The following is a 12341-nucleotide window of genomic DNA, read 5'->3' on the forward strand; positions in this document are numbered from 1 at the left end:
AAAATAATATTTTAAAATATTACATGAATTCTCTCTATATAGAATACATTAGAACAAATGTTGAGTTATATCAGAATTCAATCCAAATTTAAATAAGTGCCTAGCATTATCATTATTCATATTCGTGTAGTGAACTTCTAGGCTATAAATACCAACTGATACAAGAGGGTGTAAACAAGGTGATGCGCTTATCCAGGGGCAGCTTTTGAGAAGAGATGGCAGAATGGTAACACAGATGGTACGCGCTGATTTCACTTTTAAATTCTGGAGTCAAATGTTGGGATGTGTGTCATTAGAAGGTATTTTTAGGGAGATAGAGATTGAAAATACAGAAACGGACACCTTCTCTCTGCCACTTGCACTCCAGAAAGAAAACCAGGAATGCTCTTCTCTATTATGGTATGTATATTCTGAAGTGGTCATACAAAAGCCTGTGTTTGTTGCTGCTTCACCACTAACTCCATGTGCTCCGGGCAAGGGACCCCCAGGATATGTCACTTCAGGATGGGCCAGTTCCAGTTTCACTGGGAATACCTCCTGAGAGCAGAAGCTCTAAAACACTGGAGTTATCAAACCACCTCGCTGTGACCGTGCTCACCAGAGCTAACCAGTTCAGTCTGCAAGCACAAGCTTCTCATATGTGCATTGACATTTGAAGCAGTTTTATTATTATTTCCACTCTTGTGTTTTGAAATGACTGGTTGAGTGTGGTATACTGATTGCTAAAATGATCCCTACTAAAATTTCATGTTAATCTCAGTATATCGGTTTCTCTGTTTCATGTTTTAGTCACTTTATTTCAAAGTGAAAATACGCTTACTCCAACTGGGTTGGAAGGATGAACTTTGAAAATAGCAAGCTTGGATGCTGCGTGGTTAACTCTTTCTGCTGTTTTTGCTACCTATTTGTATTAAAGCTCAATTCCAAAACATGGTCTTCTGTATGTTGTAATTTACACATTGTGATTATGATGGACTTAGACATTTCTGTCATAACATAAGAGAAATTTATTTTGCATGTGCAGGGTGAAACTGCCCTGTCTCTGGCTAGTGAGTAATCAGCATAGGTCTTTATCTGAATTTTTCCTGTCAGAGTGGATTTGCTTGGGGGCCAGCAGGAGACAGGTTAATTCTGTACCCTACGATTAAAGCGTGCATGTGGGATACAGTAGACAAAATGTCGTTTAAGCTGAGAAGACCAGATACTTGAGTACTTGCATTATTTCAGGTAATGGAGTGCCTCTGTTATCTTGTACTGCTGGGAGAGAAATTATTTCTAGGTGGGCATTTGTGCCTCTTATTTCATCAAATTATTGAAAAATCTTTTACTGATAGAATCAGTATGTTTCAAGAAAAGGTTATTCTTCTGTTTTTACTTTCTTATTAAAATGGATTTTCAGTGAAAATTTTTAACTAGCTCCAGCTGACACTTCGGTGTGTCACCTCACCCCTCTCCAAAAAAAAAAAAAAAAAAAAGGGGGGGGGGGGGCTGCAAAACCAGCCTTGTCCCAGGAATGCTAATCATCAGAATAGTAAAAGAAACATTATGTAAACTCCACTGAAATCCATTGTATTCTACTGGTTATTTATGATAGTATCTGTATTAATGTATTTTGAAGAACAATGTTTCCTAGATATTTCTTCGTAAAAGATAACCCTGGAACTCATAGGAGGATATTGTAGAATATATTGCCATTGTTTCTGTGTTATTTGAACTGAAGTGAGGGAATGGATGAAGTGTGACCAAGCACTATGATTTTAAGTTCAAGAATGTCGTGGTTTCCATAGAAACAGCTTGCTCTATCATAGCTACCAAGTTAAAATCCTATAAGCATTTTCTTTTCCCTCTAAATAAAATTTGATTATGCTTCATTTTGGTTTTGTCTTTCCCTTCACTTCAAACTTCTCTGAAATTTGCTAACTTAATTTTTATCAGTGCAGAGTTGCCTTAGCCATTTCTTGGTTGAGAAAGTAGTTGCGCATAAAAACGTATTTATTTCTCTTGTACTCATCTTTAGATTACTACAGTCATTGGAACTGGTTATGCAGTTCACCTTAGTTTGAATAGAGTGATGTGGGGTGCTGTCACGCTTTCATGGTGTCATGTTGGGATTGCCCTACTTCCACAAGTGGTGTGGCTTTGAATGAGTGACGCAGGCCTGTCAGCCGGCTGGCAATGAAACTTCAGAGATTTGTTCAGTCACATTGACAATTTATGTTACTTCTCATGTTCCATGGCCATTTTTTTTCCTGATATGAAGTAAATTTATTATAGGTGCAAGGTATTGTAAGGGTACAGCAAAGCCCCTTTGTGCAGCTAAAGCTAAATGCAGGGGTTCTGAGTGTTGCCAAATGTAAATTTTAGGTGCTCAGTTGAGGAAGTGCCGTTAAGTTACCTGTATTCCTTATAAAGTATCTGGCCAAAATATCTGTCTAGATGTGTGATTCATAAGAACTATAGTTTTGTTTATTTTACCAAGTGACTCTTGAACAAGAGTCCAGAATCAAAGATCTCTTTTTCTCTCATAAGAATGCTTGCATTGTTGGGCTACAAATTCATACTTCTTGCTCACCTACTTTTTTACCTTGTGCACCTGCATCTCAGTCCCTCTACCAGCTAGTTTCTTGGCCAAGAAGGAGCTAATGTTATTATTCTGGAAGTCTATCCTAAATTCCCAGAAAGCTCTAGAAATCTTCAGAAGGTTGCTTGGGAAAATGACGTTGGATCCAATGATCGCGAGCTGATACAGTTAAAGTCAAATGGAAGAATAAACAAAAGTAGGAGTGTACATAAATAAAGGCTTTGGATTTCAAGGGGGCAGATGCTGATTAAACTAAGTGTACTGGGTTAGTATAAGGAACAGATCTACAAAATATGCATGCTTGGTGTTTCTTCAGGTCAAAGACATTAAAGGTATGAAATACCTGCATGCTAGATGAGTGAAAGGATGTATAGAGAGACTTTGAATTTGACAGATGAATAACCACCTCAAGAAGGATATTGAGAAGGGGGAGGGAAGAAATAATGGAATAAAATCACAATATATATTTACCCAAGTTAGATTATGATGGATTCATTAGCCAATTTCTTTTTTTTTTTGGAAGGAGAATGTTGTTCAGATGAGGGAGATGCAGAAGAGGCGTAATCTGTCGACTTCAGTGGATAGTCGATGTTGTGTAGGAAAGGATTGGTTTGGGAAGGTAGGGTTTGATAGCATGTGTGACTTGGGTGGAGAAGATGGTAAGATACAGTGTTCAATGTGGAAGTGTCAGGCTGGCAGTTATGCTTTGTGGAATCCTTTAAAGATTAGTTTGGGGACCAGCTATCTTTCTGATGTTTTCATTTATGCTGCTGACACAAGGAAAATCAGTATGCTGATGAAATTTGTTGACAAAGATTTGGAGGCACCAATAGTACAGAAGATGATCATGGTGTTGTATGGAAAAGATTGGATTATCTCAAAGACTGAATTAATAGGAACAAAATTAATTGCATTAATATAAAAATATCCTGTACATGATGGGTGGTTAAAAGCAGTATTTTGTAATGCAAGCTTCAAGGTTTATGTCATGGAAATGACTGGACTAGAGAAGAGCATTGCAAGATTACTGCATTGCAAATGTGAGACAGTTGTGATGTTTGTATGGAAAATGGAGAGGCATTTGTAGTCAATTTAAGGAGGTTCTAGTATCATTTTATAAATTCCTGAAATACTATGTATAGTTCTAACAATAAATACTTAAGAAAAATGAATCAAAACTAAATGCAGGTGCAGATTAAAGTGAATTGTAGAATCATTCACTTTGGAAAGGACCTTGAGAAATTTTCTAGCCCAGCCTCCTGCTGGAAGCAGGGTCACTGCTGAATTCAGACCAGGGTGCTCAGGGCTTTCCCAGCTGGGTCTTGAAAACCCCCAAAGAGAGAGCTTCCAAAGCATCTCGGGGTGACCTTTTCCACTGCTTTGATGTCCTCAGGGCAAAAACTTTTTTCCTTATCACAGTTCAAAGCCTCTTGTTTCCATTTATGGCTGTTGTGTCTTGGACCTTAGTAAAGAGGTCGTTGTATTGGTAATTTAGGCATAGGAAAGCTGCTAATAGGTGCCCACCAGGCCTCCGGGCTAACCAAGCCCAGTTTCCTTAACCTCTGTTGATGTGCTTCAGAGCTTTGAAGACAGTGATCGCACCAAGGGCAAGCATATTAATGAGGAAAACCTTTGCTTGGTTATTTTAGCAAAGTGTGTCCTTGTCTGCAGATGTAGAAGAAAGCCATCAAAACCCCAAGGGGCAGAAAAGCACAAAGTATGTCTGCCATCAGTGAATGTAACCTGTCTAAGAATAAACTTATGCTGCGAATTAGAAGAAAGCTCTGCTCAAGAGGACAGTCAGGTTCTAGAGCAGCCTTCCAAGGAGTGTAAAAACTGAAGTTCTTCATTATATTCAGGTGGATACATTTCCACAAGGAATTACATCAGATGATATATCTACCCTAGGAGTGAACTGGAGTCTGGAGCCTGCAGGTCCCTGCTGACTTGGCCTGTGTAATGCTGCTGCTTCCCTTAGAGTGTTACTCAGGCTTGGTTCAACCTCTTATGTGAATCTGGTGGAATTCAGTCAGTAAAGGGTACTGCATGGTGCTGTGAGGTTTCTCTTTGGCCTAGAGTCATTAGGAAACTTGATGTGCCTTTGGAGAACAAAGGTACCTCTTAGAATTCTGAACTTGAACTAGGAAGTAAATGTATTGGATTTTGAAAACCGTAACTTCAGTCTGTATTTCTGAATGCTCTTATCTCATCGCTTTCCCTTCTGGTCCATCGTTAGTTTTTAATTCAACTTCACATCTATTAAGAAAAGGAAAAAAATAGTCTTTGTATGTATTTTTATCTTAAACAGCTGAAGAAAAGCAGTTAGTTTAAACCTGGGGTTGTATAGCATGTGCCAATATGACGCTTTTCCTCCTCTGCACTTTAATTGTAGGATGGGAGGAATCTTAAGCTGCTACTGGAGCATAAAATTGATATCAATAACTTCTTTAACTGAATAAATGGGAAGTTGCTTAAAGATCAAGAAACAGGTTGTAAGTTGTAAATCTCATTTCTTGATGCTTAAGTGACTTTCCATTTATTTAACTTCAGCTGTGAAGTTAGAAGCACTGTGGCACTAAGACATTTTGTAGTTACACCTTAAAGTTAACAAACTCTGTTGCAGATGCCTATAACAAACAAAATGCACCTTACTCTACATCTGCATATACGTGACCCAAATGTCTGTTCCAAAAGTTGTGATCACAGTTGTTACTACAATCTTTGCACATATCTATTTTTTTTTTTTTTATTTTATGTTTGGGGGGGGGGTTGTTCGTTTACAGTATATAATCTACACTGAAATTCTTTATTGTGTATGCGATGCAACTGATGGGATAGTTACTGGAGCTGTAATTATGAGATTGGTGTTGGCTGTGGTGTGGGGGGGAGAGAGGGCGAGGTTTGCATGCTTGAGATCACAAACAGAATGTGCTATTATATAACTGTGCAGAAGGGATGTAGTCCACACATTGTATTTAATCCTACTTCTGATACTGTGGCTCTTAACTCCTTTCATCAGTAACATTGCAGTCCGTGCTGTAATGCAGAAGTGTGAGGATATGATCCTTATCAGTTTGCTGTAGCAAAAGGCTGGAATTCCCTTTGGTGGCCTGGACCAAAAAAAAACCCCAAAAACCAAAAACCAGGATGGTCATTGTTATGTCCGCTGTGGAAGAGCAGACTTGTCAGGGCTAGTCAGGGCCATGAGAATCATGAAAGTGTCTCAGGACCAAGACTTTTTGGACAAGAATAGATGGAGGGACTTTAAGCATACAAGGGATACAGATACAACTTCCTTGCTAACTTTTAACATAGGAAATAGGATACAGGGTAGCTAAGACCACTAAGAATCCATTCATAACTTGAAAAATTAAAATTTTCTGCTTTTGTGTCAAACTTCTGTACCCAATCAAGTTTTTTTTCTGCACTTTCCTTTGAGTAAATGTGTATACACATATGCTCTTTTCTTTTTCTTTTTTTTCCCGTTTAGGTACGAACTTTATTAGTGGCATTTTGCCAGAAAGGTTTGTTTAAGATCCCCTATAGCTTGTTTGAAGTGGGGTTCTCAGGATTGCAGAATAAGTAGTACAGCAGTTGCAAGCCATTAAATTTCCCAGTGCTCTTGAGGGGAATGAGATTAGACTCTAAAGGCAAGTTTGCGGATTCTTTGCTTCAGACCCTTTTGAGGTAGTGTGATGTGCAACTCAAGACTAAGATTCCTTCAAGCCAGGATTAAGAAATATAAAGATATATATATCTTATATATATATGCACATATATAGAGAGACAAACATGCAAACTAAATGTGTCAGTGGCATGCTGTACTATAAATAAGAAAATACTTTAACCTTTCATTAGAGCAGCTGTTTCCTTGCACTTGATGCAACATCTGCTTGACTGATTTAAGGATTTATTTTGGGCTTCTGCTGATATTTGGTTATATTCTTTTTTCTTTTAAATGAAAATATTCGTCCTGCATTTTACACATACTTTGTAGTATATCCTGTAAAATTATTAGTTTATCTTGATGTGCCTTTTGTATTTCATAGTAAGACTATAAGAAATGCTCTTCAGCAACAAAAAAATTCAGCACGGTTAAGTTATCCATCTTGGGGAGGTGGGGTGGAAAGAAGGAACTAGCATTTTTCACTTTTTTTTTTCTTTGTTGCTTATATTGATTTTATGTTGTATATTAACTGCAGAAGTACGACTTAATCAAATTTTCCAGGAAACCAAGTTAGTTTGGGTTATTTCTCTGTGATATTCTTCTCCTTTCTGTATTCACTTTAGTGTGCCTGGTAATCTCAAAACTCAGTAGTGAGAATAAAAAGAAATGTGTCTCCTTAATGTTATGCTAGCTGAAGAATAACTTTAGTTCTATATTAATGCTGTGCCCTAATCATATTTTAAGTGCTGAGCAGGACTAATCTGGGGTTTTTTAATCATCTCCCTGTAGGATCCAAATCAGACAGTTCTAGGGAGCTGATGGTTTGGTGTTATGTTTACCGCCTAGGAAAGTGTTGTGATCTTCAAAACAGGTAATCCCCACCACAGATAAACTGCACACAGATGAAGGAAAAGAAATCCTTAGATAACCTGCATAAAATCAGAGGTGGGGGACTGCTTGGCCAGAGGGAGCAAGCTCTAAGGCAGGGGGGTGTCTTGGGAGCCAGTTAGAGGAAATGGATGCGGGGAGATTCGAGCGAGAGACAGGAGGGCTGCTGGTGAAGAAGCTCCTCACCACTAGTGCCTACAGCAGGCACTGCTGCCGAATATTTGGGGTTGGTTGGTTGGTTTGTTTTTTAAACAGGCGGCCCATTCCCAAGTACAATAACAGTTTGTGATGCAGTCTAAACCTCCTAAATTTTTGGCAGTATGTTGGTGTTGTAATGAGATGCATTAACGATTAAAAGATAATTAAAGATAATGAGGTATAGAGAAAGTAGAATGGAGCGCAGTACACCACGTCTCTGAAAGCTGGAGCATGGCGAGCTGACTTTTGATGAAAAGAACTTATTTTCTACATAGGCATTTTTATAGTTTCATCTGAATATGTACACAGTAACTGATGTAGTGTCGGATTGCAAACTGTTGGTTAAATAGCAGAAACTAGGATTTAATAGAGACATTGTGAGTGTGCCTAAGGGCCTAACATAAAGGACCTAGCTGAGAGAAGGGGGAAACCAGCTCAGAGAGAGCTTGTTACTGGAATTGCTGTGGAACAATTGTCAGATCAGTCTTTTCTGATTCATTTAATGACAAAGGTACACGTAAAGGGATCTTGCTGCTAAAATTTGTTGATGACATGAAGTTCGAAAAATGGTCTTAATGTAGAGAAAAAGAAGTGTTAAACAGAAATTTGGGGGGGGGATTTCATAGGCCATGGGCCCAGACATCTGAAACATCTTTGTGGTGCAGAATACTTCTTTCCACCTAGCCTCCTTTCTCTGGGAAGGATGGAGCCATAGGAGCGGGGTGACATTTGGAGCCTTGTGCTTTAGGGTGTTACAGCCAAAATATCAGTTATAAGCTTGGAGGCTGAATAATTGAAAGGATCAAAGTAGAGAAGGGTACGAGGTAACTGAGCAAACGGCGTGGTGCAGTTGTGAAGAAGGTATACGTGCTTTTGGGACACAATCACAGAAGATGTTTCCAGTAGACAGAGAAAATTACTGGTGGTGTTATACAAGCATCTGGTGAGACATCATTTAGTATGCTTCAGAAATAGTCATCTGTTTTGAGGAGGAGAGAGAAGAAATTGAAATGTGCAGAGGCAGGTTCCTGGGGTGAATGGGGAAATGGATATCTCACTAGAGAAAGCTTGGAGAGCTTGTTTTGGGTAGTCCAGCTGAAGAAACCATATATGTAAGTGTTGTCTATACATACACAGGTGGAGACAGCTAAGAGTGGGGAACCTACTTAAACTGAAAGACAATGTAAACAAAAAACCAAATGGACATAGTCTGGCCATTGCTAAATTTAGGCATAACATTTTGAAGTTGTAATTCTTTACAATAGTCAGGTTTTTGGAGTAAACAGGAATAGTGGAACTTGGTCTGCTTTTTCTGCTAAATCTTGGTGAGATTTGAAAGTAATTCCTTAATCGTTCTGGAAATATCAAAGAAAATGGAACTTTAATGTTTATAGCCAGATGTGTTCTGAGTTTTATGAATAATTATCTTTGACTAAAAAGCATTCCTGCAGCTTCTCTCCTTGAAGCTTTTTTTCATGATTTCCTGCTATGCAGCGATACTCTTACAGTGGCTGTGGTACTTTCTCAGAGACAGCTACCACTTGGCTTCTTTCCTGGGCTAACAGCAGAACTCATATTTTCTGAAGGGCATTAGTAGAGGGACAGGGAGGGGAGCCTAGCACTTTTATGCTAACTCTTTTTATCCTTGCTACGCTTGGAAGTAGAGACTGAATTGCTTTTTGGAGGGGTCATTTTCTTCATTGACCTTGAAAGGTGCAGGATGATAGAGACTGTAATTTGGATACCTACATTAGGTGCTTAAAGATAGGTGGGATGAATCCAAGCCAAAGCATTCAAGAGAGAATAGACAATCTGGCTGGAGAGCTTCTGAAATAAGTGGTGAGTAGGTAACTGAGGCAACGCTGTCATGTTCAGTGGATAAGATATGCTGAGGTTTTTGTCCCTGAAGAAGTCTTGAAAACTTTGGCATTGCTGTCAATTTTTCTTTTTGTATTTGATCTAGAAAACTGTTTACTGAATTCCAACAAGGAAAGCTTTGTTGCAGCTTAACTTAAAATGAGAGCCACAGTTTGAGAGTGTGATTTGGAAAAAAGTATCCAAGCAGTTAGTATGCTAAGTCTTGCTAAAAGTTGATGCAATTTAGGCTTGTAGGCCAAAACACAAAAGCAGCTAGACTCCTACTTGCCATGGGCATTAGTAAGTGCTAGCTACCCAAACACATTTTATGACCTTGCTAGCAGTTGCTTGAGGAGCCAAAATTTAATCTCTTTTGCATTGTAAGTAATGTCATAGTGAGCTCTTTATACAGGTTATTTTAATGCTATATGGAAAAGGAATTATACTCAGTAACTTGCAAATACAAGAGAGGAAGATTATAGCTGAAGATGCCAATGGTTAGATAAAGGAAATCGATGATAGAAAAACTATGATGTGCTGTTATTACTGTATTGCATGTGGATCTCAACCACTTTGCTTTGTAGTGACAGACAGTGGTGGAACAAAGTTTTGGGTTCAGAAGACTGGTAGAGGGATTCAAGTTCTGTGGCAGCTGGGACCAAAGAAGGATGCTGTCTGAGTCCCTGGTGTTTTGTAGGAGATGCAGTGGGTGAGATCAGGGCTGACAAATACCGTACTGGAGGGAGTGTGCTAGGGCTTTTACTGAGGCTCACAGGCTATTCAGGTGCAGATTTTGATATTTTTAGTGCTCTTCGTTCAGGTTAATTTTTCAGGTTTATATTTTTCCTCTTCATTCAAGAAGATGTGTTGCCAGTGTGTCTTGGCTGGAATTTTTTTATACTCTGCTGAAAGCTTTTTGTAATGGCACAGTTGATTCAGTCACTACCTGTCAGAATCTTCTGGTGTTTATCATAAAAAATGCCAGCTGTTAGAATTTAATCTCCCTAGATTATGTGTAAACAAACAAAACCTTATTGACCTCTGACCCTATTTTTAACACCATCTTAAACTGTTTTCTCAGATCACTTTGGATCAATTTTCTTCTAAAACCAATGGAACCTTTTTAGTAACTTTAAAAAAATAATAAAAATTTAAGTCTTCTCTGGATACTTTCCTAATACTGCTTCTTTTTTTTTTTTTTTTTTTTTTTTAACAGATAAATTTGCGCCTCATCTTGGTAAGCGGGAAAACGAAAGAGTTCCTATTTTCACCGAACGACTCTGCTGCAGATATCGCAAAACATGTGTATGACAACTGGCCAATGGGTGAGTAGCTGTGTGGCTTTGGCTTTTTAACTGGTGAGCTAGAAGCTTCCCTGTATTTTCAGACTGAAGCGTCAATAAGCCAACCTCTGTTCTCAGTGTTCAAATTAAGGATGTTTATTGTGTATCTGGGCATAGATTTATATACAAATACAATTGTCGTCTTGCCTTCTTTTTCCCTGTTTCTTCGGTTGGGCAGATTTTTAGATGTCTGGACTATTTCACACTTTATTTCTAAAATTTGCTTCTCCAAACTGAAGTACTTCTTTCCCCCTATCTTTAGACGCTTTTCTTGATCAATATTGTTAGGGGATCTGGTAAGTGTGAGGAAATGTTGGAGATATAAAACCTCTTATGTGAGGACAGCTAATGTAAAACATGGCATGTCACAGGAATGCATTAGTGAAATTGAGTCTGAACTACTTCTTCCTTACTGCCGTATCTTGGAAACGATCTGTAATAATGATATTTTTCCAGGAAAAAAAATCAACTATAAAAGAACATTTTAAGAAACATTAAAAGACTGAGGGAAACAGAGGTTGGTTGTATGAATATATTTGGTGTTATGCAGGAATACTAGCTTAAGAAAATGGAGTTGAAAACTTCAGACATGTATTCACATATGTGAATAATTCCACAAAAACAAAGTGCTTCTGTTCTCCCCGACTATGATTTCATGGGAAAATAGCCAGAACAGAGACATAGCATTACATATGGTGAAAGAAAATGCTTCTTTTGGTACAGGACTTCATTTGCGTTACTGTTTTGATGTTAAAAAAGACTACTATTTACACAAACTAAAACATTGTATTATCTGTTTCTGTGGTGCCTTTGTCAAGGAAGTATGGTGGATGATAGTTCATGCCAAAGATTTAGTATTGATAATCTGTATTTTAGGCCTTAAACTGGTCTTTGAGGTCAGGAAGAACAGGGTTTCAGGGGACTTGCTCGCTGTTTGTTTTGCTGGGATGCAGCATTATGTATTTAGTAAAATATGTAATGAAGGAGGAGGTTTTTAGTCCTCTGAAGTATTAGGTACAGATGTAAAACACTTTTACACTAAGAAATGTGGTTGATGTAGCAACTGTGTAGCTACTGTGCGCATTTTAATGTTTGCCTACAACATAGTTGTTGTGACCAAATGTTTTTTGCGTACATTTATCTGAATTAGTAAAGGCAGAACTGTTCTCTTCTTACTCAAGATTATTCCTGAACATGTGGTCTCATGTTCCCAGTCTTGTGAAGAGATTGAAAGTGCAGATTCTGAGTTCAGACTTGGGAAGAAACCCAGACTTTAAAGTCTTTTTTTAAAAAAACAAGAAAAGTAGAACTGGACATGGAAGCCTCAGTTTAAATACCTGCTGTCCTGAGAGAGTGCTCTAAATCTTGATGAATATTTAATTGCCTGCGCAAAGAAGAATAGTGTCAATTTAAAAGAACGAGGAAAAATCTACTTCAGAGGAGTGTATAGGTTTTCACAAATACTAGCCCAGTAGCTGTTTTCAGACTGAGAGCTGCTCTTTGCCACAGGACTTGAGAAATCTTGATGAGGACTAAAGTTTCCTTGAAAGAGAGATGGTAGGAAATTATTGTTTTTACCACCATTTTGACTTGTCATGATCTTGTGGGGAAAAAAAGTCATGAAATATCTTCAGTCACATGCTGGCAGGATTAAGGCAAACCTCTCCTCCCCTCTTTTGGCAATACAGTTGTTAATTAAAGATCTCTTGACTTGTAGTGGAAAATGCCAAATTTGTATTAAAGTATATCATCTAGGTAGGTTACCTGTTCTCTTCCTCCTCTCCATTTTCATCTAAATAATATTAAC

At 38.2% G+C, this 12341-nt stretch overlaps 1 protein-coding gene across 1 annotated transcript in view; it reads left to right on the plus strand.

The window, feature by feature from the left end:
• Positions 1–12341, plus strand: part of UBL3 (ubiquitin like 3) — a 57586-nt gene that overhangs the window by 36506 nt on the left and 8739 nt on the right. The window contains exon 2 of the mRNA XM_030042829.1: positions 10408–10516. Within this exon, the coding sequence (XP_029898689.1) occupies positions 10408–10516 (109 nt within the window). The remainder of the gene's footprint in view (positions 1–10407; positions 10517–12341) is intronic.

Source organism: Aquila chrysaetos, chromosome 19 (genome assembly GCF_900496995.4).
Source record: "Aquila chrysaetos chrysaetos chromosome 19, bAquChr1.4, whole genome shotgun sequence".
NCBI lineage: Eukaryota > Metazoa > Chordata > Aves > Accipitriformes > Accipitridae > Aquila > Aquila chrysaetos.